The sequence below is a fragment of the Thermothelomyces heterothallicus genome, assembly GCF_042370625.1.
Source record: "Thermothelomyces heterothallicus CBS 202.75 unplaced genomic scaffold P884_scaffold_33, whole genome shotgun sequence".
Taxonomy (NCBI): domain Eukaryota; kingdom Fungi; phylum Ascomycota; class Sordariomycetes; order Sordariales; family Chaetomiaceae; genus Thermothelomyces; species Thermothelomyces heterothallicus.
This window is the reverse complement of record NW_027192594.1, coordinates 224,318-248,356: the sequence shown is the minus strand read 5'-3', so window position 1 is coordinate 248,356 and position 24,039 is coordinate 224,318. Positions and strand designations below refer to the sequence as shown.

The 24,039-nt window shown below is 56.6% G+C and overlaps 9 protein-coding genes across 9 annotated transcripts; 3 read left to right on the top strand and 6 right to left on the bottom strand.

The window, feature by feature from the left end:
• Window positions 1-262: 262 nt before the first annotated feature.
• On the top strand, window positions 263-1,691 carry P884DRAFT_210835 (Cys/Met metabolism PLP-dependent enzyme-domain-containing protein; the record flags this gene model as incomplete). The annotated part of the gene is made up of 2 exons (XM_069439025.1): window positions 263-1,519; window positions 1,602-1,691. The coding sequence occupies 2 exons, from the start codon at window positions 263-265 to the stop codon at window positions 1,689-1,691; spliced, it is 1,347 nt and encodes a 448-aa protein (XP_069294047.1).
• Window positions 1,692-4,913: 3,222 nt separating this feature from the next.
• P884DRAFT_251128 (serine incorporator/TMS membrane protein) lies at window positions 4,914-7,216 on the bottom strand. The gene is made up of 3 exons (XM_069440678.1): window positions 6,972-7,216; window positions 6,814-6,893; window positions 4,914-6,737 (listed from the first exon to the last, which is right to left on the bottom strand). The coding sequence occupies exons 1-3, from the start codon at window positions 7,020-7,022 to the stop codon at window positions 5,396-5,398; spliced, it is 1,473 nt and encodes a 490-aa protein (XP_069294046.1). The 5' UTR covers window positions 7,023-7,216; the 3' UTR covers window positions 4,914-5,395.
• A 764-nt stretch (window positions 7,217-7,980) lies between these two features.
• On the top strand, window positions 7,981-9,849 carry P884DRAFT_210851 (major facilitator superfamily domain-containing protein; the record flags this gene model as incomplete). The annotated part of the gene is made up of 3 exons (XM_069439031.1): window positions 7,981-9,044; window positions 9,129-9,262; window positions 9,368-9,849. 3 exons carry the CDS (start codon window positions 7,981-7,983, stop codon window positions 9,847-9,849), a joined length of 1,680 nt encoding a protein of 559 aa, XP_069294045.1.
• Window positions 9,850-10,446: 597 nt separating this feature from the next.
• Window positions 10,447-11,096, top strand: P884DRAFT_280691 (AP complex, mu/sigma subunit; the record flags this gene model as incomplete). Its single annotated transcript, XM_069443464.1, has 3 exons — window positions 10,447-10,478; window positions 10,537-10,606; window positions 10,767-11,096. 3 exons carry the CDS (start codon window positions 10,447-10,449, stop codon window positions 11,094-11,096), a joined length of 432 nt encoding a protein of 143 aa, XP_069294044.1.
• Window positions 11,097-12,279: 1,183 nt separating this feature from the next.
• Window positions 12,280-14,496, bottom strand: P884DRAFT_210613 (uncharacterized protein; the record flags this gene model as incomplete). The annotated part of the gene is made up of 2 exons (XM_069439009.1): window positions 12,280-13,646; window positions 13,698-14,496. The coding sequence occupies 2 exons, from the start codon at window positions 14,494-14,496 to the stop codon at window positions 12,280-12,282; spliced, it is 2,166 nt and encodes a 721-aa protein (XP_069294043.1).
• Window positions 14,497-15,001: 505 nt separating this feature from the next.
• On the bottom strand, window positions 15,002-16,644 carry P884DRAFT_264496 (regulator of Vps4 activity in the MVB pathway-domain-containing protein). The gene is made up of 2 exons (XM_069441856.1): window positions 16,449-16,644; window positions 15,002-16,329 (listed from the first exon to the last, which is right to left on the bottom strand). The coding sequence occupies exons 1-2, from the start codon at window positions 16,473-16,475 to the stop codon at window positions 15,424-15,426; spliced, it is 933 nt and encodes a 310-aa protein (XP_069294042.1). The 5' UTR covers window positions 16,476-16,644; the 3' UTR covers window positions 15,002-15,423.
• A 469-nt stretch (window positions 16,645-17,113) lies between these two features.
• P884DRAFT_210721 (SPT3-like protein) lies at window positions 17,114-18,094 on the bottom strand (the record flags this gene model as incomplete). The annotated part of the gene is made up of 2 exons (XM_069439017.1): window positions 17,114-17,935; window positions 18,005-18,094. The coding sequence occupies 2 exons, from the start codon at window positions 18,092-18,094 to the stop codon at window positions 17,114-17,116; spliced, it is 912 nt and encodes a 303-aa protein (XP_069294041.1).
• Window positions 18,095-20,282: 2,188 nt separating this feature from the next.
• On the bottom strand, window positions 20,283-21,593 carry P884DRAFT_231590 (S-adenosyl-L-methionine-dependent methyltransferase; the record flags this gene model as incomplete). The annotated part of the gene is made up of 1 exon (XM_069439827.1): window positions 20,283-21,593. A coding segment is annotated over exon 1 (1,140 nt), but the record flags the coding sequence as incomplete, so codon positions are not given.
• Window positions 21,594-22,541: 948 nt separating this feature from the next.
• P884DRAFT_210727 (uncharacterized protein) lies at window positions 22,542-23,462 on the bottom strand (the record flags this gene model as incomplete). The annotated part of the gene is made up of 2 exons (XM_069439019.1): window positions 22,542-23,140; window positions 23,252-23,462. 2 exons carry the CDS (start codon window positions 23,460-23,462, stop codon window positions 22,542-22,544), a joined length of 810 nt encoding a protein of 269 aa, XP_069294039.1.
• Between the last annotated feature and the right edge of the window lie 577 nt (window positions 23,463-24,039).

Below are 24,039 nucleotides of genomic sequence, written 5' to 3'. Positions count from 1 at the left end.
TGACACAAGTAAAACCAGTCCGCGGTTCATCCTAGCACGTCGAACCCGCCCGGACCTTTTTTCTTTTCCCCCCTTCAGATCTAACTGTGCCCGGGAAGCTTATTCACTCGCGCCTTCTCAATCTCATCCAAGGCGAAAAGCGAGCGGCAATCGCGATTTCCGAGACGCCCCTCTTTTCAGGCCACTTCGCATCCCACTTCCAATTCTTCCCTCATTCAATTCCCATCGGTTGAGTCACCGTCACTCGACTCCAGTCGTCTCAATGGCTGCTCCTCCAAACACGAACCGGCTGAGCCCTGCATCGCAGGCTGCCAACAAAGTCTTCACTAGAGTCGATCTGGATGGCCATGCGCTTCCTCCATCTCCTGCTCCGTCAAGTCCGCTCTCCGGAAGGAAGCGGTATGCCCTCGCCACGGAATTGGTTTACACGGATTCTAAGGACCAGTATGGTGCCTCGAGCATTCCCATTTACCAGTCGGCCACCTTCAAGCAGACCTCGTCCAACGGCGGCGGCGAGTATGACTACACCCGATCGGGCAACCCAACCCGCACACACCTCGAGCGCCACCTAGCCAAGATTATGAACGCAAACCGCGCCCTTGCCGTTTCGTCCGGAATGGGCGCCCTGGATGTCATCACGCGTCTCCTGAAGCCGGGCGACGAAGTCATTACTGGCGATGATCTGTACGGCGGAACGCATCGCCTCCTCACATACCTCAAGAACAACCAAGGGGTTGTGGTACACCACGTCGACACCACCAATGTCGACAACGTCAAGGCGGTCATCTCGGACAAGACGACCATGGTGCTGCTCGAGACGCCGACAAACCCGCTGCTCAAGGTTGTAGACATTCCGTCGATTGCCAGAGCCACCCACGAAGCCAACAGCAAAGCGCTCGTCGTGGTTGATAATACGATGCTCTCGCCTATGCTGCTAAACCCCCTGGACATCGGCGCCGACATCGTCTACGAATCCGGCACAAAGTACCTCTCCGGCCACCACGACATCATGGCTGGTGTGATTGCCTGCAATGACCCCGAGCTCGGCGACAAGATGTACTTCACCATCAACGCCACAGGTTGCGGGTTGTCGCCAAATGACTCTTTCTTGCTCATGAGGGGCGTCAAGACGCTCGCCATTCGCATGGAGAAGCAGCAGGCAAATGCTCAGCGAATCGCCGAGTTCCTCGAGTCACACGGCTTCCGCGTCCGGTACCCCGGCCTGAAGTCCCACCCGCAGTACGACCTCCACTGGTCCATGGCACGGGGCGCTGGCGCTGTCCTGTCATTCGAGACCGGGGACGTTGCTCTCTCTGAACGCATCGTCGAGGCTGCCAGACTGTGGGGCATCAGCGTCAGCTTCGGCTGTGTCAACAGTCTCATTAGCATGCCCTGCCGCATGAGCCATGCAAGCATCGACGCCAAAACTAGACAAGAGAGAGAGATGCCTGAAGACTTAATTCGGTTGTGTGTTGGCATTGAGGATGTGGATGACCTGATCGACGATCTATCCCGTGCTGTAAGTTGAAAACACTCAACTCCCGGCCCTTGCTTTTTTTTTTTTTCCTGCCGACTGCGGCTCACACTTAGCCCCTCTACAGCTTGTACAAGCGGGAGCCGTGACCGTGTCGTTAGATGGCTTCCAAGCGAATGCTGTTGATGACGAAGGAACAACCGCTTCTTCGGCTTAGGCCGCCCGTAGAAGTTCGGGGTCTACATGCCAGGGTTCGCGGATCCGCTGGTCGGGTTCACAGGCATCGGCAGCAACTTCTCAACAAACGGATGAAAATTCTGCTTAGAATTAAAGGCCTTAAAAAGCAGCCGAATCGGGTCACCGGGACGCGGAAAGCGTATGATTCTGAGAAGCACCCTCACATATCTCGTGCCGCTCCAACTATCACGCGGCGTCAGCGCTCTGACGATCCCTGCAGCCTTGGAGTCCAGCATCACTGTTCGTCGTTAACCCAACGGATCCAGTGCATCAGCAGGGAGTCAGCGCTCACCCAACCAGTCCGCTGGCGAATAGGGCTTCGTTGATGGTGAGATTTCTGGGATCAAATTCATCGCTCCACGCTCTTAGCATCGGCGACTGCTGTTGGGTGACATTCCCAGTCGACGACGACAAGCATCGGCTGGGTGTATCGTCACTGCGAGCGTCAGAAACCGTCCTTTGCGTTTGTCCGACAAGTTGGCAAATGCAACCAACCCTCGATGGATGTCCTGGGCTTCTCCTGTCTGGTCTTTGACGCTGTGGGGCATGGTTGGTCGGGGCATGAAGAGTTCGGATGTCTTGGTCATCAGCAAGGGACTTGGTGGCCACACCGAAGGGCTTTTTGATGTCCTACGGCAGGGGAAGGTATACCTGGTCTATATACCATTCACGTTCTCAGAGCACGGTTGACCTGCGTGCGGGTCAACCGCATTGCCATGTCTTCGAAACATGTCAATCATACTAGAACGAGAGATAATAAGAAAAAAAAGGAGGGATGCTGCTTGCCCTGGCTGCTCCATGCTGCTGTACAATATACCTACCCTCGATAGCGTCATTACTGCCTGAAACGGGGCTTCAACGTTGGCTCTCCGATTCTTGCCGCCCCTTGTCGGCCACCGTGGCACCCACGAAGCTGGTCAGCTGTCGGCGATCTCATGATGAAGGTCCCGTCTATCGCCTCCTTTTTTCGACAGCTCGTCCTCCTCGCTGCTGCAGTTGTTTGTTGCCCCGGTAGCCGCCCCCAGCGGTACGCCGTCGCTGGCAGGGACCAGAGGCACCGTTTCCAGCAGGTTCTAACTAACGTTAGAGCACCAACAGCCAGCGTTTCGTCCCCCATGCCGCACAAATGGTCTCGCCTCACGTCCTGACGCCATTCGCCAGGTTCCCGGGCCCGATGACTCCTCCTCATCAAGCCAGTCCCACCGGCAGCTGTATGTACAACCACACTCTGCCTCTCGGTTTTGGCCCTCAGATATTCCCCCCTCCCCCTCCCCCCCGGATCTAGCTCCGGCTGAAGGCCCCACGACCGTGTTTGCTCCGCAAAGACGGGCGTGAAGCTGCGGATTGATTGACTGCACCACATGCGTCATCTACCTGCGGCGAAGGATTGTCCTCTTGACCGGTCATATCGCGACCGTCGCGTCGTGGTCCCAAGGCGGTCCGTTTGCTTATGCAGATAGCGGTCGGAGGTCCTCCTTCCCCTCGATGACACACCCCTGTCGGATGGCAGCACGGGTTGTGGTCTGATTCTCCGACCTCACGATACCCGCTGTCAACCTTCCTGGGACATCGCCCTGCAAGATGGGGATAGGGGTTGTCAAGTGATCGTACCTACCGCGCTCGAGGCTATTAATAGCTCACTATCCTCTTCAGTCATCGTGAGTATGCCGAGTATGCCATGGCACACCGATCTTGTCGGTTTTTGTCCATCTTCTTTTTCTTTCCCTGTTTTCTCGCCGTATGCCAAAGGTCCAATCGCACTTTTTGGCCTGAAGGTTTAAGATGGGGCACCCAAAGATGCATCGCCCTGAACCCGGTCAGAGACTGAAAGGTGATGAATGCGCTGGCCGTCACGGCTCTATTCTACATGCACCTAGCCGTCGACTCGTTGGCAACTCGAGCCCTCTGTTTGTGTTTGCCACGCGCTTCTCAGCATCGTGCGACCGGTCGTCGAGGGGAGCCATCAGCCTGCGAAAAGCCAATTTCCCTCCGCAAGGACTGGCCTCAGCCTTCATAGCACCACTCGGTCCTGATCCCGGTCTCCTGTGCCACCGTGGACGTTGTACCAGGTACAACAGGGCCCGTTCCGGCCGTCACAACCATCCCCCTACTCAGCCGTTGACAGGAAAGCAAAGCCCCCCGCGTCGGTGACATACATAGGGATTATCACCTTCCCTCGGCTCCAAACGTTGCTGTTGGCCCCGCTCTCGAGCTTCGGCCGTCAACCAGCGTGACACAGCAGCTGACATAGACACTACGCTCGTTGGGAAGAGAACGGTGTCACAGTCTCATGACCCTTGCTCGGTGTGTTGATAGAGAGGGCAAGCCGGTGTTTCGGTGCGTGAAACCGGGCGATGATAGTTCCTCGGGCCGGAACTACCACCGCTCGGAAGAGTTGCCATATCGTCGCATTGATCGCATGCTTCTGATGTTTGCGCGCCCCCTTCTCCTGACCGCTACTCTCGACACCTGTCAGCCTTGAGCACCCTGTGTCGAGTCACACAGCACCTGTAGACATGTAGATGTAACGTTCTATGCTGAATAGCTCGCTGGGCCACGAAGAGTTGTAAGAGGATACAGCGGATAAACCAGCGCCGGAGAGCCAGGAGACTTACAGGAGAGGCGGACGACGGGCATGCGCCAGTAGGGAGTTTGGAGGGGATCGGAGGTGTAACCACACGGCGGAGCAGTTACGGCACCGGCAAGGGGCTTGCTGAATCTACGGAGCTTCGGACTGTGGATATACCCGAGATGATAACTGTACAGAACCGACAGCGAAGCTCGCGACAAGATGCTCGGCTCACGAACCCTCGCTATCCCTGCTGGCCTCCAAGACCAAGCCGGGCGCCGGGCGCCGGGCGCGCCTGTCTGTGTATGTCTTGCGGACGAAGCACACTTACATCGGTTCTCGTCGAGATACCAACGAGAATAGGAAGGTCCCCTCCGTTGTGGTACTCAAAGCAACGCCGTCACATTCCCATCCATCCATCGGTCAGAAAAGTGCACGACAGGAGAGCTTCAAGCGGCCATACCGGGTCGACTCGGAAACGTGCCCAGATCAACCAAGAGTGGCACAAGTGACATGCAGGTCAAGGCGGGGAGACCGGGGGGGGGGGGGGGGGGGGGGGGGGAGGGGGGTAAACGGACAAGAGACAACACAAACAACCCCTGCCTTCTTTCTCTTAATCGTGTAGTGACGGTCCATGTATGTACAAGGCATGTATGTATATATGACACGGCATGCCGCATGTCCAAACACCATCATGCTCATACATATATTGATGATTCAAGAATATCCGACAGAGATTCTGGGCCAAGCCAAACTTGTTGGTATCTCTCTCTGGTAATAGGTCAAAGAATAGATTGCTCCATGACATTTTCAGCTGATGAACAGGAGGAAGACAAAAAGACAAAACAGCCGTGTCATGACCAAATATGCAATGCAAGGCATGTCCTTGTGAAACACAGGGGGATATGCAACGTCAGGACCAGATACACAACGTCGATACACAAACACAACACAGGGCTTGACGGAGACCGATGAGCAAAGAAAAAAAAAAGAAAAAACCACCATGGATTGCAAAGCGCCAGCCCGGCCCCGTTATAAAGCATGGCCCATAAAACCAACACCCAACCGCCCAAATCGTCCGAACACAGGCGCCAGAGCAAATCAATCCCGACCCGCTACTCAAAGTCAAACCGGTCTGGCATCAAGACGGGCGCGATCAGCGTCCAGACATACATGGCGTAGCACACCCAGGAGCTGACGATCTTGACCCAGCTGGCCCAGAGGGTGCGGCCGACTGTGGCAAAGTCGGCGTCCCGCCGGCTGTCGTCCCAGTCCATGGTGAGCAGCGTGGCCACCCAGGCGGTAGCCAGGAAGAAGATGACGTGGAACACGGCGTAGTTGTACTGCGTGCTGGAGCGCTCGTCGTCGTGGGCGCCGGGGCTGTGCTCGTCGTCGTCCTTGTCGTCGTCGTCGTCGTCGTCGGACAGCAGAGCGTTGGCGGGGAGGCTGCCCTCCTCGACGGCGCGGCGGAGCGCTTCGGCGCGCATCTGTTTGCGGGCCGAGGGCTGCTGGGTCACCAGGTCGTGCTCGTAGTCTGCTTCGCCGTCCGGGAGGCGGATGTGGCCGCGGCCGCTGGAGCCGAGCCCGAGGCTCTGGGTGGCGGCGCGGGTGGTGGTGTAGGCGACGGTGATCATGGTGGCGATGGCGCCGACGACGATGGTGGTGGTGCGGGTGCCCTGGCCGCGGATGAGCGGGTTGCAGCGGTGGTCCTCGGTGTCGTCCGGCTCCATGGACACGGCCGACATGGTCAGGTAGGTGCAGTAGACGGCAACCATGGCGGCCTGGGCGAGGCCGGCCTTCGGGTTGTGTTCCTGGACGGTCGGGTGGACGGAGATGGCCGAGGCTATGATCCACAGGAGGAGGTTGATGGTGATGGCGGCCTGGTTCATGGAGCAACCGGTCGAGGCGAAGAAGACGTACTGCACAACGGTCATGGCGACGGAGGCAATGTACATGCCGAGTGTCGAGCCGATCAGGATGACGCGCCAGGTCTTGGAGTCGCTGTCCTCAATCTGCCTCAGACAGTATTCGGCCCAGTTGTGGGCCAGGTCGACGAGCAGGATTAGGCCGAGAATCAGAAACAGCATGGCGCAGACCATGGCCACGTAGTTGCCCCAGAACTGGAAGAAGGTGTCCGGGATGAAGAAGGTGAGCACGATCAGGGCCAGCCAGGCGATGATCTTGGGACCCCAGAAGCCGTTCTGGATGGCGGCACGCGGGTCCTTGGAGGAGCGGACGCCCAGCATGAGGCCGGCAAGCACGAGGTGGAAGACGCCGAGGGCAAAGTTGATGCGGTGAACGGCCAGCCAGCCGTAACAGTCGCCGTCGCCGCATTTGATCTTGACGTAGTCGAGCATCAGGTGTTGGAGCTTCTCGATGGCCCACTTGGTGAGCATGATCCACGATAAGATCGAGTTGATCAGAAGTATGAGGGCGTATCCGATGCGAGTCGCGACGCTGGACGGGCGGGCCGTGTTAGCGATTGCCTCTCGAATAGAGATCTCGAACCTGGTCGGCGAGGAGGGTCACCAACCTGTTCCCGCATTTTCCACATGCACTGCACACCATGGAGCAGGTCGCGGCGCCGCAGCAGCTGGCCCCAAAGGATAGGAGCTGCGCAGAGTGTCAGCTACGCAACAAGAATGTCTGCGAGATGAGAGCTATCTGAAAGGAGGGTAAAAGAAAACATACGGTGCTCAAGCCGGGGACCGCCATTAGCGGTAACGAGAGGAGAGCGCCCATGGCGACGGCTGCGGATGGCCCCGGGGCCACTTCCGAGTGAATTAATCGAGGCTTCTTTAGCTGCGAACGCGGAATACGGTCGTCGGTCGTGTGTCTAGAATTTAAGCAGAATCCGGTGACGTTGTCGCTGTCGAGGTCGGAGGCTGCGATGGTACGGAGGTCGGAAGGTCTCGTCGGTGTACGAGTACGAAGGCCGGAGTATTGTCGGATGAAGTCGAACAACGGGGGTTGGTTGGATGACGCAGGGCGGTTGCGCCGACGCCAGCAGTGCCGATGCAACCCAACTGCCCAGAGGGGTCCCCCTTCTATCAACACGTGACCCTACACTACTATAGTACGCGGGGAAGGCCGGTTCAAGATAGGAAGGCCTTTCCGGGTACCGGATACTTCGTACCGAAGGGGCGTTTTCAGATTTCGAGCTTCCTCCAGCTGATTGCATAATGAAACCCGCTTGGCTCGACAATCCCCCGTCCAATTGATTGACATACTTGTACATAACTAGTACGGAGTACGGAATACATAGTGTACATAGACTAATTTTACATACCCGATTACTTGGCACATGGCTATCCTACGCCACGGCTCCTGAAACCCACAGGGTATCGGTATCCATCGCGTTAATCGCCTTTCAGTCCCTCCCTCCTCCGAGTCCCCCAGGTCTATCCCACATCTCACTCCATCCTCAACCGCCATGAAGCTGCTGTCGCACGGCTGCACGTAACGCACGCTCTTATCTCTGCACCGTCTTGACACACGGTGCAGCGACTCCGGTCGCATTTCGTTCACCTCCCCGCCGGGATGCCTCAATACGGCTGAAGTCTGCTCTTTCGTCATAGTTTCAGCATCTCTCTCTTTCACCGCTCCCCTTGTGATATTTCATCATCACATCCGTCAGTCAGCCTTCTCCATCTTGATCGCTCCCACCCCGCTCCCATTCCCCAAGTCAGACACCTTCACGATGGGGAACGCAAGGCTGCACCGCGCCCGACTGCTGTCGAGCGTGGCCGCCGTCATGATTTCTTTGGCGTGCGGCACCAATTACGTCTACTCGGCCTGGGCGCCCCAGTTCGCCGATAAGCTGCACCTCACCACTACCCAGATCAACCTGATCGGCCTTTCCGGCAACATGGGCATGTACTCCATGGGCGTCCCCGTCGGCCTGTTCGTCGACCACCGCGGCCCCCGCCCGGCCGTTCTGGCCGGCGCCCTGTGTCTCGGTATCGGCTACGTCCCCTTCCGGACCGCCTTCGAGACCGCATCCGGCTCCGTGCCCGCCCTGTGCTTCTTCGCCTTCCTCACCGGCCTGGGAGGCTGCATGGCCTTTGCCGCCTCCGTCAAGACGTCCGCCCTGAACTGGCCACATCACCGGGGCACCGCAACCGCCTTCCCTCTGGCCGCCTTCGGCCTGAGCGCCTTCTTCTTCTCCCTCTGCGGCGCCGTCTTCTTCCCCGGTGACACCGGCGCCTTCCTTACCTTGCTCGCTGCCGGCACCTTCGCCCTGATCTTCACCGGCTTCTTCTTCCTCAAGGTTTATCCCCACACGTCCTACCAGAGCCTCCCGACCACTTCGGGCCTGTCCGGCTCGCAGCACCTGCACCGCACGCTCTCCGAGGAGGCCAAAACCACAAGACTCCACCGCCACGGGCGACACTCCTTGGATGCAGAACCTGGTACGTCGCCCAATACCACCACCACCACCACCTACACGACTCCCGCCGCGACGGCCGGTCCCTCCCGGGAGCCCCTCCTCAACCCCGCCCACGATTCGGCTGATGTCGAGGCCGCTCTCCCTCCCTCCCCTGACGGTCGATCCCACGACGCGGACGCCGACGAGGCCTCGTCCCTCATGTCCAAATCGACGGCGTCCTCGGTGGCCGGCGAAGTCTATGTCCAGAACAGTGTTGATATGGATCGTTCCCATCGTGTAGATATCCGTGGTTGGCGTCTGTTGCGCAATCTCGACTTCTGGCAACTCTTTTCCATCATGGGCATCCTTGCCGGCATCGGATTGATGACCATCAAGTGAGTCTCCTCATTACACCTGCGGGCCCCGATTTTTCTTTCCTTTTTTTTTCCCTTGTCCCCGGCTAAAAGGCATTGGCATAGCAACATCGGCCACGACGTACAAGCGCTCTGGAAGCTCTACGATGACTCGGTCGATGAGGCCTTTCTCGTTCACCGGCAGCAGATGCATGTCTCTATCTTGTCGGTCGGCAGTTTCTGTGGTAGACTCTTGAGCGGTAAGCCCTGCCGCTCCTCCTATTTATTTTTTTTCTTCCTTTTTTTTTTTCAAAACAAAATATCATTATTCTCTTGCAACGTTCCCACGCTGACGACATTCCCAGGTGTCGGGTCCGACTTTCTCGTCAAAAGACTGCACGCCAACCGCGCCTGGTGCTTGGTCCTCGCCTGCTTTGTCTTTTGCATCGCCCAGCTCTGTGCTCTCAACATTACGAACCCCAATCTCCTTGGCTTCGTCTCCGGCCTGTCGGGACTCGGCTACGGCTTCCTCTTTGGCGTGTTCCCCTCCATCGTGGCCGAGTCGTTTGGCATCCACGGCCTAAGCCAGAACTGGGGCTTCATGACCCTCAGTCCCGTCATCTCCGGCAATATTTTCAACCTGTTCTACGGCGTCGTTTTCGACAGCCACAGCGTTGTGGGACCAGACGGCGAGCGGTACTGCCCAGATGGCCTGGACTGCTATAAGAATGCGTATTATGTCACCTTAACCGCCTGCGGCGTCGGCATCGTCATCACGCTCTTGACGATTCGCCGCCAGTACCGGGAACGGTTGAGGGAGGAGGGAAAGGGAGCGGCTGAGGATTAATAAGAGACACGCGATGTCTCAAAAGAAAGAGATTGCGAATCTTTGGCGGGCATGAGAACGCTTTTCCCGAGTTCTTCTTTTAGACAGGTAAATGAGGACGCTTGACTATTTTGTTGTTAATAATAGCATCGGCCTATAGGGGAATAAGGGGAATAGACGGAGGGCTAGCAGGGCCGCGGCGTTTGGGGGCAAGAGTAGGCTCACTTAAGCAATGCTGCGAGAGACGAGCGGCCAAACTCGGAGAGTTTGCGTTGCGGCAAGATTTCATCTGGCCACAAGGCTTCAATCAATCATTCTCAAGCTGTTTGTCTTCGGCGTAGTTAACTCTGTTTCACTTGACTCTGGCAATGATCTGTTTTAGCCGGTCGCGGCCGGAGCTCGCTATGTAGGTACCTTGATGGCTCCCCCGTCAGCAAGGGGTTCACAATATTCGATAATAACCCTAACCCTTTTAACATGCGTGCCAGCTCCCCGTGCCTATCCCACCTCCCATCATCCCCTAGTTACTCTGTAGGCACCGGAGATCGCGCCTTCAGCAAACTCCCCTCTTGCGCAGCGCGGCAACAGGACGACACGCGGGCATCCCGCGCCGCAGCCATGTTGTCATTCATCCTCATCCAGAACCGGCAGTATGTAGCTAACCACTCAATTCCTCTTTCTGTTATTTTTCTGTTGACATCTTTCCAGGGGCAAGACCCGCCTTGCCAAATGGTACGTCCCTTACAGCGACGAGGAAAAGATCAAGCTCAAGGGCGAGGTAGGTTTTTTCTTCTTCTTCGTCTTTTTTTTTTTTTTTACCCCGCCGCGCTCCTCCTCTCCTTTCCTCCCCTCTCCCGGTCCAAAGACGGACAACATTTACACATGTACGTTTGAACCCAACGGCCGGAAACTAAACAATGAAAACACAACCAATACAGATCCACCGCCTCGTCGCGCCCCGCGATCAGAAGTACCAGTCCAACTTTGTCGAGTTCCGCAACCACAAGGTCGTCTACCGCCGGTACGCCGGCCTCTTCTTCTGCGCCTGCGTCGACACCAACGACAACGAGCTCGCCTACCTCGAGGCCATCCACTTCTTCGTCGAGGTGCTCGACGCCTTCTTCGGCAACGTCTGCGAGCTCGACCTCGTCTTCAACTTCTACAAGGTCTACGCCATCCTCGACGAGGTCTTCCTCGCCGGCGAGATCGAGGAGACCAGCAAGCAGGTCGTCTTGACCCGCCTCGAGCACCTGGACAAACTGGAGTGAGCCCCGGCGGCAAAGAACCCCTCCCTACCTTTCCTTTTTTTTTTATTATAATTGTCCGGTTGGCCGCATGCCCTTGCCCGGGGCCCCCTAACTGGATGGGGTGGGCTTAGCGGTAAGGGGCTGGGCAATGCCGGAGAGGAATACTGGTGACGGACAGGTACTCTTCATCAATCATCAACTGCAGGAGGGGACTGCCTTCCTTGTAGAGCGTACCCGACCCTTTGCTTGTATAGCTAAGCAAGGGACTATGGGGGGGGGGACTGGTATGAGGAGACGTTCTTGGTCTGTCCCGGCGTGAAAAAGACATGCACCACTGGGAGACGCGTTGAAGGTAGCTACCTCCCTCATTCCCTGCCTGGTGGTGTTTTGGGGACCATAAGGCTCCTGCGGCACGAGAAGAACAGAAAGCTGAATTGCGAGGCGGGATACGCGCCGACGAAGGGTGGCACTTTAAGAGGGACTAGTGTGCAAGGTGCCGTATGCAAGCTTCGCATTGGGAAGGGAAGGATACTTTCGGGTCTGCTTATAATTAGACAGTCCTAGTATTGATAATACCATGTAGACAAGTTCGACCGTAGCAGTCTGCAGCCACTTGGGGTTAGCGAGAAGTCAAATGCACGGCACTGTATTGTGCAGCGACCCTGCATTTTGAGGCAACCGGATGGCTGCTCAGGGTAATTAAATTTCGGTATGTACTGTACATTTCCACAGCACATTGAAACAGCGATGGTTAGTGTCGGCGGCTGATGATCCTCGCTATACCCCCGAGCAAATCGTGCAATCGCCACTCCATATGGACTATAACCATAGTCAAGCTGGAATGCTACTTTCTCCTCATCAGCTTCCCAAGTAACATTCGAGGACATATGTGAGGGGGAAAGAAGAAGAAAGAAGAGGAGCAACAGGCTCCTCGAATCGGCACGAGCGTGCCTGGTCAAGCTACCATGAATTAAGCTCTGCTCGTCCGAAAAAGCAGTCTGCTGACCAAAAATGGGAGTGGCCGGCAATGGCACCTCCATCAAATGTTAAAAAAAATGTATAGGAGGCCAGTAGACATTGACTATTGGTGTAATGCCTCTCGATATCATGACATCGCATAATCCCTGGACCCCGGACGACATCATATAGGTTGACTGCACCTGGATTGGTGTTGGCGGAAGATCATGTGGCCAGGTTAGGCGAGTTATTGCGCATGGCAGGCGAGCCCCCCGTCCGCAGTTGACGGCAACTCCATTGCTGGCTCGAGAATAGGAGGATGTGGAGGCGAAGGGTTGGCTCCCTCATCATCAATATCCATAATTCTGCTCGAACTACCACTCGTGGTGGCCTGTCCTGCCCCAGATATAGCTTTTTCGGTAGAGCAGACTCCATCAGCGGTGCTGGTTCGCGACGCCTCTGACTCAACGCTCTCCTTTCCCTCCTCGTTGCACAGGAGCCTTTCGGCCCCGGGACTCATCGCGGCAACCATCGGCGAGTTGGGTGCATTAAGGAAAGCCACCATGCTTGCTGCAGGTTCGGCGTCATCCATTACAACGACCCCTTCCTCAGCGGAAGGTAGGCGTGTTTGCTCCGGTTCAATCACGTCCGGGTTTGTTACTTGTTCTGAGGATATGCCCGTCTCCTTCGGACCTTTGGCGGCCTCTTCGGCTTTTGTCTCGCAACTGGCTCTCTCAGCTCGCTGCTTTGGCTCGTCCATCGTGCCGTAAAACTCCGCTGAGGAAGGCCGAGCTCTGTTCACAGTTGGGTTGACCCATATGCTCTCCTTATTTAGGAACAACGCCCCTCTGAAGTGATGCAGAAACGGAGGGCTCTCGATGCCGTTCGTATGGAGAAGGTCTGTCTTGACACTCTCGTCCCGGATCATTTGGAGAACGGCGTATTCCCATTGTCGCTTACTTTCAGCATGATCTTCGTCCTGGCCTCTCTCTTTAGGTGATATGTCTGGGGCCTCGGCATCCCTCTCCTCGTTTACCAGCAATCTCAGAGTTGGCTTGATAGAGGGTGGTTGCGTAATTTGTCCGACGTCTTCGTCCTCGTATGAAAGTCGCCCTTCGGGGTCTTTCCAGCGGCCTATCGGCTCACCACCTGATATCTTTCTAACTGTGTTCGCCGCAACTTCCTTAGCCGCTAAACGACTCTTCTTTCGCGAGGCGATCCGGCATGGCGAAGTTGAACGTGAGGCCTGACGTTTGCGCGAATGATGAGTCGGCAACAGCCCAAGCCGGGGAAAATTCTCCAGAGACCGTAGCGCGTCATTGCCCCGGTGCCTCCAGGCTCTGCGGTCAGGCGACGGAGAGCGATTCCTTGACGGAAGCCAACGATCGCCACGGTAGCAGACTTGGTGGTCAGTCCGGCGGGTTCCTCCAAGTGTGTCCGGTTTTGTCGCGTGTTTAAGCCTCTGTTGCGTAATGGAGGCCGGGTCCAGATTCAGGGGACAGACGGAGACGTGATGCTGGCCTTTCCTTTTGCACAGGTGACACACATATGTCTTTGGCGGTTTCCAGTCAAAGGCGGGATCCAGAGCGGTTGGGCAATCCTTAAAGTAGTGCCCTTGCGAGGAGTTAGGCCGAATTCCATTCGCAGTCTGATTATCAAGCTCACCTTTTCGCCCGCAACGGTTGCACATATAACCCGCCGGTGGTTTACCGGAAACGCCGGCTCCCTTGTCCTTGGGGTGCGAGACGGTGTCTTCCGTCACTGTCTTTGGTTCGCCATTGAACTTCCCAATTGCAGGCTCCCTCTCGTTACGAGATAGTCTGGCCTTTTCATTCATGGGCAGCATATTCGATCCTGTTAGGAAAGATAAGTCGGGTCGCCCGTCTCTATCCTCGGCCCTAGGCGGCGTAGATTTCTTTCCAACTGTATCGGAGGAAAGAACAGCCACGTCGCTACAGTCATCCTCGCCATGATCATCCAGCTCAATAATGATGCTTTCTTCTTGGGACAGCTTCGGAGTGTCAAGCTGCGTCTGGCTCAGGTAATTCTCGGACTTTGCAGAGTCTGTGACGAGACCGGAGAGCTTGGAAGCAGCCGGTGCTATCAATCTGCGCAGCTCAGCCTCAGCCATGCTAAGTCGCCTGGAACTCGCTGGGTCCTCGACGGCATGGCTGCGCTGCCAGCCGCGGAAGGCTTGGAGAATCTGGTGGTCGGCAAGCGGTGTCTCCTTCATCAACCGATACCAAGCCGCGATTTCACGACTGAAATCGTTATCTGCGGAAAGATCGGCGGTCATGAGATGCCGATAGAGCCAAATGATATAGTAGTCCAGGATCCTGTCATTATTCTTGTCGGACGGTAGGACCTCCCTCAAAGCTTCCGAAAACTTGGTTAGAGACAGGCTGTCGAGACTCTCGAATCCCAGGGTCTCGAGGTTCTGTTCCATCCTGCCGACGCGGTTCATCTTGGCCACAAGAGGAAGGCACGAGACTCATCGATGGAAGGAAACCAAATCGTTTCCTCTTCAGAACCTTATGTCGGTTTCCTTAGTGCGCTCGGCCCTGCAGACCGTCAACCTCAGTGCCACTCCGGGTCAGATTAGGCCGATTGAAGCAAAGAAAGAAAGAATAAAATGTAAACACGAAGATAGTGACTGAAAAAAATACTTCCTTCCTCGTCTCGAAAGTGCCGTCGACATAACACTCGCGCCACAGATGGATGACGGAGGGCGGAAATCGTGGTCGGGGTCGCTACAGAAGAGGAAGAAGGAAAAAAAAAAGAAGCAGACAAGAGGCTGGTGGCAGACCAACCGTTTACTATGGGTTCAAAGCGAGTGCTAGAGACGAGGGCGCGCAATCATGCTCTTAGAAAGGAGATGATTTAACTGGCGGGTGTATGGTTGAAGAAGGTGCGTTGGTCAAAAGTTATGTAACACGGTTCGCATGGCAGCACGCAACCAAGAGCTTCAACGGCCTCATTGTTGTTATTGGTGACCACCATCCTGGGCAATCGCCAGCGTGCATCGTTTTGGGTTTGTCCACAGGTGCATTGTATTAACCCTTGCTTTGGTCCAATCTACCATCAGAAGTCTTCAAATGATCTGTGAGCTGCACTCGCAATCTTGTTCAACAACATCCTTTTCTTCCGCCGCGTGGTAGTCAACCTTGATCACTCACCGTTAAGACAGAACATACATGGGCATGAAAGCAATCCGTGTGCTGTCATAAATAAACACTTTCCGGTGCAATAAGAGACAAGGAATAACAGACACCAGACTCCATACCATTATAACCATGGGCAAAAAAAAAAAAAAAACGAGGGAAACAGAACAAACGCCGACGCGCCCTGCTCAGAGCTGCCACGACATCTCATCGAAGAGTCAGAGTCAGATTTACCTCTTCAGCGCAGCGAACCGCTTAGCCAATTCGTCCACGTCGGGGATCCCGTCTGAAATACTCTGCTTCTTTTCCGCGGGCTTTTTCGTGCCCGCCGCGGCGGCGGCCGGCTTCTTGGTCGGCGTCAGCTCCACCTTATTGAGCGTCACCCTGGGGTGGACATTGTCCGTCGACATGCTCGGCGGGTTGACATGGAGCGGGCTCGCGGGCCCAAAACTCTTCGGCGGCGTGGCCCTGCTCAGCTCCTCCCTCGCTCCGGCCTCCTCGTCGTCCTCGGCGGCGGCGGTAACCAGCGGCTTCTCCGACTGCTCCGCCGCTTGCCCGCCGCCGTCGGCGTCCCCCTCGTCGTCCACAAAGTCGGGCGGCTCCCCCAGGTCTTCCTTCCCGTTCCGGCCCGGCGGCCAGTCGACCCCGTACGCCTTTGCGATCTCCTCCAGGTACCCCTGCACCAGCTCCTCCCTGGGCGGCGCGACGCTCAGCTTCTTGATGACGCGCTCGCTCACGCGGCCGTCCCGGTTCTCCATGGCCTGGAGGACGAAGTCCTTGCCGAACTTGTCGGCCAGCAGGGCGCGGACGGCGACGAGCTCCTTGATCTCGGTCTTGGGCGCCGCGTAGATGATGCTCTTGACCGCCTCCTCGAGCCCCGGGTCGCAGGTAGGGGAGCTCTCGAGCAGGCCGGCGCGCGCCAGCAGCAGCTCGCAGTAGAGCTCGAGGATCTCGTGCAGCTCCGTCGTGATGTCGGACCGGATGATGTTCTCGACCCGGATGCGCGCCGACTCGACCTTTCCCTGCTCGAGCAGCGTGGCCATGGCCCGCCGCTGCGTGCGCGAGAGCGCCTCGTCGCGCTTCTGCACCATACGCAGGCGCGCGATGGCCAGCTTGAGCTGGACTTTGATCTTGGGCTGCAGTTTATTATAATTATTATTATTATTTTGATGACCGAGGTCAGTCTAGAACAAACGCAGAAAGAGAGTTGGGGGGGAGGGGTTTTGGTTTCCCCCCAAGTGCGAGAGAGTCGTACCACGAGTGTAGAGGAAGGAGGCGGCATTTTGGCGGCGGCGGCCGGAGAATGGCGGTGCTGGGGGGGGAATCCGAGGATGTGGGCGACGGGAATGCGGGGAGCTGATATTCAAGATTATTCAAGTCGGCGGGATGCTCCAGGCTCCCATGTTCGGCAGAGGTGAGGTTGCGTATACACACGGGCGGTAAGGCAGTGGTTAGACCCAACGCGAACGGAGAACGGAGGGAGAGGTTGAGGCTCGGCGGTTTAATGTGGGGTACTTCCGCTGCAGCGCCGGGGCTTGTGTGCGGGGATGAGCTGCTTGCAGTGGCGGACTTATCGATAGATAGCACCAGAGTACAACTAAGGTCCAACAAGCACCTGATCAAGCAACACACGAGACAACTCAGTCAGGTACGCAAATTACAAATGATAGGTTTTGAGATTCTCGAGAGGTTGGCATCGTCCAACCTTCGAAATACATGTGACATTACGTAACCATGATCCCAATCCTGTAGTACAAAGTACGAGTACGCAAGAGTAACGAGACAACGGTATTCCCGCTCTTATAACCAACAAAACGCCAGACCCGAACGCGTCAACGCCAATGCCCAGGACACCACCGGTGGACGAAATGCAATTATTCCGACGACTCCCATTACCGCCACAGCCAACAACCACCCGCCTCATATCAATTTGAGCGACGTGCGTTGTTGCAGCCTGGTGCCGTTGAGCATGGCCCTCGACTTCTTTGGCCGCTGCTGGAGCCTCCGGAAGGCCTCCTGGATATGACGCGGCTCGACGGGGGTTCGGCCCTCGCTGGGAGGGTCGAACAGGCCGCCGCCCCCGGGTAGCTTGCGCTTCTTGCCCGCGTTCTCGCCCGTGCGCTCGCGGTACTGGTCCTCGTTCTCCTTGATCTTGAGCGCCTCCTCGGTCAGGGTCTGGACCATCTCAAAGGTCAAGAAGCCGAGGATGTCGACGATATCGTCCGACGGCTTGCTGTCCGTCACGATGCCGAAGCCGGCCCACTCGCGGAACCGCTTGCCCTTGCGGTAGGTGAAGGACGCCTGACGGTACTCGGACCAGGTGACGTACTCCTCCTTGGTCATGGCCTTGGTCCGCTCGTCGGCCTTGCGCAGCCGCTGGAGCGTGATGTAGTTCATCTCCTCCTCCTCCTCGTCTTCCTCGTCCTCGCGCTCCGGAACCTCGACGGAGAAGTACGACGCCGGCTCCCAGGGCAGTCCGACCTTGGCCTTCTTGTTCTTCTTCGCCGTGTCGTCCACCGGCCCACCGGCGACCACGCCGCCCACGGGGTCCTCTGCGGCGCCCAGATCCGCGTCACCGCCCTTGTCGTCCGAGTCCTTGACGTTCTTGCGCACATCCTTCCACGACAAGAAAGTGCGAAGCCGCGATACCTTGGGGGCGTCGTCGCGAATCTGAAAGATGAGGTCGTTGATGGTGATGGAGCGCGACCCGCGCCGCGCGGCTAGTTCGGTACAGTTTTTGAGCTGAATTTAACCAGTTCAGCAAGAGTAAGAGGGAACAGTCGCTTTCCTACGGCCGGGACATAGACTCACAATTTCAATGACTTGCTGTCGGACAATGTCCTCGATGATGCCTGTTGTCTCGACAGACGGCTCTCCCGTTTCGCCAGACACGTACATCATCTTGAAGTTGAGGGAGAGATAGTTAGCGATCACTTCGCGAGGGTACGGCTCAAACGTATCCCGTCTATCCTCGCCAGCAGCCACTCGGCTGATGGGGGGAAGAGCGATACCATGGGCGACTTTGAAAGCCCAGCGCAAATGGTTGAGTGGAATGCCCCGGACACCCAACTTGGGCTCCAGCAGGCGCCAAAACCTTTCCACGTCCCCATCGCTGTCCACTTCAGCCGTCTTTCCCGACGCTTTCTGAGACATTACAGCCCTATGTGGACATGAGATCCTGCGATGCATTTGCGACGGCCGGATAGGGAGAGAAGGGGAGGAGGGAGGGGCTTAGATAAATCGCCCTGTTTGCAGATTTGTCCGAAGGAGCGGCAGTCGAAGCAATATCGGAATCTGACGGAGTAAAGTCTCCGTCGGCAAAGAATACAAGGCCTTTCTCGGGTGCGATTGCGAGGATGCGCAAGTAATGATCTGAGAAAAGAAAGGGAAAAAAAATAGAGATCGATTTGAACGAAGCAGCGCAGTGATGGGGGCAGTAGGCAGTGAGAGAGAGATCGAACAGCAACGGGGACTCGAGGAGGATGCCGGCATCCAGGTTGACGGCGAGCGGACAAGCACATGTTGGCTTTTGTCTGAAGTCACCCTGTGAAGCCGGTATTGTTCTACCCGAGCCAGATGAGCCTATGCGTAAACGAGATGCCTTCATTGCCCTCGCCGACCCCCTTCTGTCGAATGTATTTTTTGCGGACATCGTGAGATCCAACAGCTGCCAACAACACTAGCAAAGGAGTGAAAATAACGAGTAAGCAGATCCGACATCAAGCCCCTGTACAACAATGCACAGGTAGCCGGGTCCTACTCGCGCTTTTAAGGAACTCCGGGAAGCGCTACTTCCCCTTTTTACGTCCAGTGATGCCTTTCAACGAATTAGGGGGGGTGTTTGAACTGATGGCCCAAGAGGAAAGGCAGGTCCACAGAAGCCGGGCAGCACTAGCAACCCATGTAGCTTTCCGGGGAAGAATCTCAATGCCGCCGTACCGGTCCGGTGAGCGAGCAAAAGCGGCCCAAAGGTTGAGTCGGAGGGCTATCCAGAACGTACTTGGAGACACTACTCGGCCAGTTGCAGGGTCAAGGGAGTTTTCCCCGAGTGGTTTGGCGCCTGCACTTGCATTCACACTCGTCGGGGCAAGTTACGCACAAGACAAGGGGAAAAGATATATGTAGAAACTTCACGCGAATGCAAGGCACGGGGTTCCAAAGCTAAGAAAGACGACATACCTGCTGTATCTCCTGGCGATACTTGTACTGCTTGTCCTTCTCCGCCATCTTGTCCGTCGGTGCTGGACTTCCAGATACTAGCTAATAAATGACAATCTAAGGATAATTGATTGATAGAGCGCAGAAGGTAACAGCAAATGCTCGCAGTCCGGGGTGTTTGGCGCTGAGGAGATGTCGACGACGGCGATTGGCGATGTGCAAACGACAAGTGGAAGTGAGCGATGGCGTGTACGGATGAGTGAGCGCGCCCAGGGGCGTCGTCAGATCTCGCGTGAAAAATACCAAATCGGCGGCCAGACCATGCACAAAATATGCCTAGCTCCTGATGTGCGACAGAGGCCTTGATGCGGTAAATGCGTAATGATGCAGGAGTGCACGGTTGGGTCGGGGTTGTTGGTGAAGTGAGCGTGCCTCACGGTTGCCAAGCATGTCGCAGCAGGTCAACATCCTGCTTACATAAGGCGAATCGTACCTCCTGTCGCTGAAGAACTTTGGAATCTTCCTTGTGCTTTGTCCACCATTCTTTGGTTCATATCTATCAATAGTATTGCCGTTATTCTTTGTACTCATTCATTGCATTTCCCTACCCATTTATTTTTTTTTCCCATTGCCGTTGCACCTACCACCTGACACACCATAATGAGTCTCACCCTTCTGAACTGACCTGGTACTTACTGGGTCACCTCTTCTGCTATAATTTACTCTCATCCATCCATGCTATTGAATAGTGAGGAAAAAAACAAAAACAAAAAAAAAAAAAACGAGCCACTCGATCTGGCCGATGATAACTAAGTAACACCACCCCCCACACAGTGACTTTTCCTTTCCTTACCCCCCCCCACCCCTTCCCTTCGGCCTCTTAACTTCAAAAACTATATCCTCACCCCCCTGGACCGCCGCCCTCCCCGCCGACATCCAGATCCCCCGTGCCGCCGGCCCTCCACCCCCACGCGACGATGTAGTGGCCCGCCAGCAGGCGCCACTCCTCGACCTCGTCCAGGCCGCCCTCGAGCGCGTCGACCCGCGCCTTCTCGCGCTCGCCGACCCAGTCTTCCCAGATGCCGTCGACGGTCCGCGACCGGGCGCGCTCGAAGCCGGCCTCGCGCAGCCGCCGCTCCTGGTCCGCCGGCGTCGGGTACGCGTCCAGCGTCGGCATGGCGATCCCCCGCGCGGCGAGGTTCGACACCATCGTCCGGCCGAACGCGTCGTGCGGGAGGACGGGCTCGTAGAGGACCAGCCCCAGGAAGCCGCTGGGCAGGTGGGTGGTGAAGTGGCCGAGGAGGGAGACGGTCTGCGGGGCGGGGAGATAGCAGAGGCAGCATTCGGACAGGAGGAGGGTCGGGGCGGTGGTGAGGAGGTTAGGGAGGCTAGGCGAGGACGGGGTGAGTGTGCGGAGGTCCAAGCCGTGGAGGGTTAGCGTGTTGTTGTTGTTGCTGCTGCTGCTGCTGCTGCTGCTGCTGCTGCTGCTGCTGTTTTCGGGCGGGCTTAGGGCGCGGGAATGCCAGGTTGTCGCGGAGAGTGGCTCTGGCGTGGAGAGGACGGTCCGTAGCATCGGGTTGGAGCTGATGATGGCTTGCTTGCGGGCCATGATAGTGGGGAAGTCGATTTCATGGTAGACAATGTTGCGGTAGTTCTGAGGCGAGGTGAAGAGTCGTAGGCAGCGGGTGTCGGTGCCCGCTCCGAGGGACACGATCTGCCTTGGCTCCTCAGGGCTAGTGGTGGCCAGGAAACGCTCGACCAGCTTGTCGATGGCGGTGGTCCGCGTGTATGTCCCCCTATTGATGATGGGCAGGCGGCGGGTGGCCGGTCCCTGCACGAAGAGACGGGCGAATGGGTCCGACAAGTAGCCCAGATCGACGGCACTCAGGCGCGAGACGGCGGCATCGGTGTCGGTGCCCTGGATGGTGGCGTCGTCGGTCTGGCCCGGCGCGGGTCCGGGGCCGTCGCTCCGGCCTGGGCCACCCCGGTCACGGGCCCGACCGCGCCCTCGACCCCGTCCAGTCGTCCCGCCCCGCAGGGACAGCAGGTTGGGGATCGACGGGGCTGACATGGAACGTGGTCGTCAAATGACCGGGAATGTGGCGATGGGGTGTACTAATAAATAACGGTAATCTTTTCCTTCAATCCTGTTATTTTTTGGGGCAGTACAGCCTCTCAATACCGTATGGTGTGATTGCCCGCCTTTGGGCTTTGGGGCTCGTGGATCGTGGGAGGTGAACAGAATGGAAGGTTGGAGCTGACGCAACACGGGGCGAAATCCCCACTGTGAGAGAGTATGGGCAACCTCGGCTGCAGACACAGTGCGCGCAATCATAGCCGCACAAGTATGTTATACGGAGTACTCCGTATCCGTACCCCAACATCGATATTCAACTCTCCGCCAAATGCCCGTTTCGCGCGCTTCTTCTTCAGACCCAACATCAGTTTTTTTCTTTTCTTTTCTCTCTCTCTTTTTTTCTTTTCAAACTAGACAGCCGCCATGCGACGATATGAAAAGGAAAATAAGACAACTTTTATAGGCCATGGTATTCACCACGTGTCTTCTTCCGTCAACCTGGAGTTTCTTTCCTTTTCCTTGGATTGCTACACCAAATAAATCGATCTGGTCGAAGCTGCAACCGCTGGCCACATCATTCTTTTCGGTGATACCTTCCACGACAGCGTCTCGAGTACCGCGGTCAGCATACACAACCTTTAGCCCACCTTTAGAGAGCGCCGAATGTCTTTGCAACCATGTATTCATGGATATTTTCTGGCGTCAAGTCCCTCGCCATCTGTCCGAGCAAGGCGTCGTAGCCGGCAGTGTAGTATGGCTGCAGGAACCTGTCAGTTAGCGCGTCGCGAACCGTAGCTGCGACAGCTTCGGCGGGCTGAGCGGCGCCCTCCACGGCGGCATGCGTAAGTTTGTACCTGTTTTCACAATCAGCTGACTTGCGGTTCCCTTCGACCGACGAGCTGAACATACCACTTGTCGATCATGGGTCGGTAAACCCTCTCTTCAGCCTCCTGGACCGGCCCATCCGCTCTGACGACTCGACCAAAACTGTCAACACCAACGGCTCCCTTGGACAGATCGTCCCAGTATTGGTCCCAAGCAGTTCCGATCTTTGGGCCCACCCCGCCCGTCCGAGTCCAGCCCGGTCGAACGGTCGTCATCCCTGCTCCTTCGTCAGTTCTTCTCACACCCCAAAGTCACTCCCTCCCTTCCCTGGGACCCTGGGAGGCGGGAAAAGAAGGAAATGGACGTACCGACACCAAAGGGCAGCAACTCCAACCTCCACGCCCTCGTCATACCCTCAACGGCGGCCTTGAGCGCGCAGTACGGCGCCCACAGCGGCGGGTTGACGTAGCCGCCATAGCTGCCGACGTTGACGAACCTGCCCTTGTTCCTCTTGACGGCCGGCAGGAACGCGCGGATGACCGAGATGTAGGCCCAGAAGTCGAGCTCGAAGATGCGGCGCACGTCCGACTCGGGCGTCAGCTCCATCGGCGAGATCATGCAGTACCCGGCGTTGTTGACCACGCCCACCAGCGGCCTGTCCGGATCGCCGCCCAGGACGTCCTCGATGTGCCCGACGCAGTGAGCGATTGAGTCCGGGGAGAGGACGTCCATGATAGCCGGGTGGATGGTTCCGCCCTTGGATCTGTTACTGTCGGCATGCTCTGCCGCGGCTTGCCTGATCTTGGAGAGCTCCGCGTCGCTGGGAGCCGTGGCGAAGACGGTGTAGCCTTTATTGGCGAGGTGGACGGCTGTTGCGAAGCCGATACCTTCAAGGGAGGCTCAGTAAAGGGGGGGGGCCGGCACCATAAGAAAAGAGAAAGAAAAGAGAAAGAAAAGAGAAGAAAAAGAGAAGGGGAGGGAAGAAGAACAGTTCTCACCCTCGCTTGCACCGGTGACGACAACAGCGGGCGAGTAGCAACGGCCGTTCCGGGTTTTATATGGTCGGGTGTGAGTCTGTGGCTTCAGCCCCTTGAATAGAAAGTACAGGATGTAGCCGCTGGCATAATGTACCGCGCGATCAAGGTAAGCAAGCACGCGGTTGAGAACAACAGCAATCAGGGAGAGCACGTTCAGGAATGGGTTCGGCATTTTCGTCGAGATCACTTGGGTACGATTGAAACTGAACTTGAGATCTGGTGACGGATTGATGTGGAATGGATACTGCATGCAGGCTACAACTGCGGAGGTAGTCAAACAATCGACTCCATGGCGCCCTCCTTCTATGCCACCAATTGGCCAACGTCGTACATAAGGTACATAGCCTACCTAATCTTTCGACCGTCAGCCTCACCAGGTCCTGACTTCACAATGACGCTATCTCGTCGGGTTGGTCAAGAGCAGTAGGGTTAGGGTTCATCGTCCCCTTACCAGTCTACCGAGTAGTTGCCGTGCAGTTGATGCAACCAGGAAGATCAACTAACTAATTAAGTTACACTTCAAAGTGCCCCCCGATAGGCGAAAGGCTGGCGAGTTGAGGAACGGGATGGGCTTTGAAACAGGAACCGCAATGGTCGTGTCTGACGCTCTGAATCCCGTCGTGCCATCAGTGCATGATATGTGACGAGAATCCAAGTGGGGTGTTTGTGTTTTTATGGGTGTGAATCCAGCAATACCACCCACAACCTTCGTCAAAAGTCCTCCTATAGTTGGACCATCGATCGATAGG

Bases quoted from the DNA above. Each gene is read 5' to 3' on its own strand.
- P884DRAFT_251128 (XM_069440678.1), bottom strand. From the start codon at position 7,022: ATGGGCGCTCTCCTCTCGTTACCGCTAATGGCGGTCCCCGGCTTGAGC. The intron at 6,894-6,971 runs GTATGTTTTCTT...CACTCTGCGCAG, and splicing joins CGGTCCCCGGCTTGAGCACC to CTCCTATCCTTTGGGGCCAG. The intron at 6,738-6,813 runs GTTGGTGACCCT...CCGCCCGTCCAG, and splicing joins TGTGGAAAATGCGGGAACAG to CGTCGCGACTCGCATCGGAT.
- P884DRAFT_264496 (XM_069441856.1), bottom strand. From the start codon at position 16,475: ATGCCGCCTCCTTCCTCTACACTCGTG. The intron at 16,330-16,448 runs GTACGACTCTCT...AATAAACTGCAG, and splicing joins CTCCTTCCTCTACACTCGTG to CCCAAGATCAAAGTCCAGCT.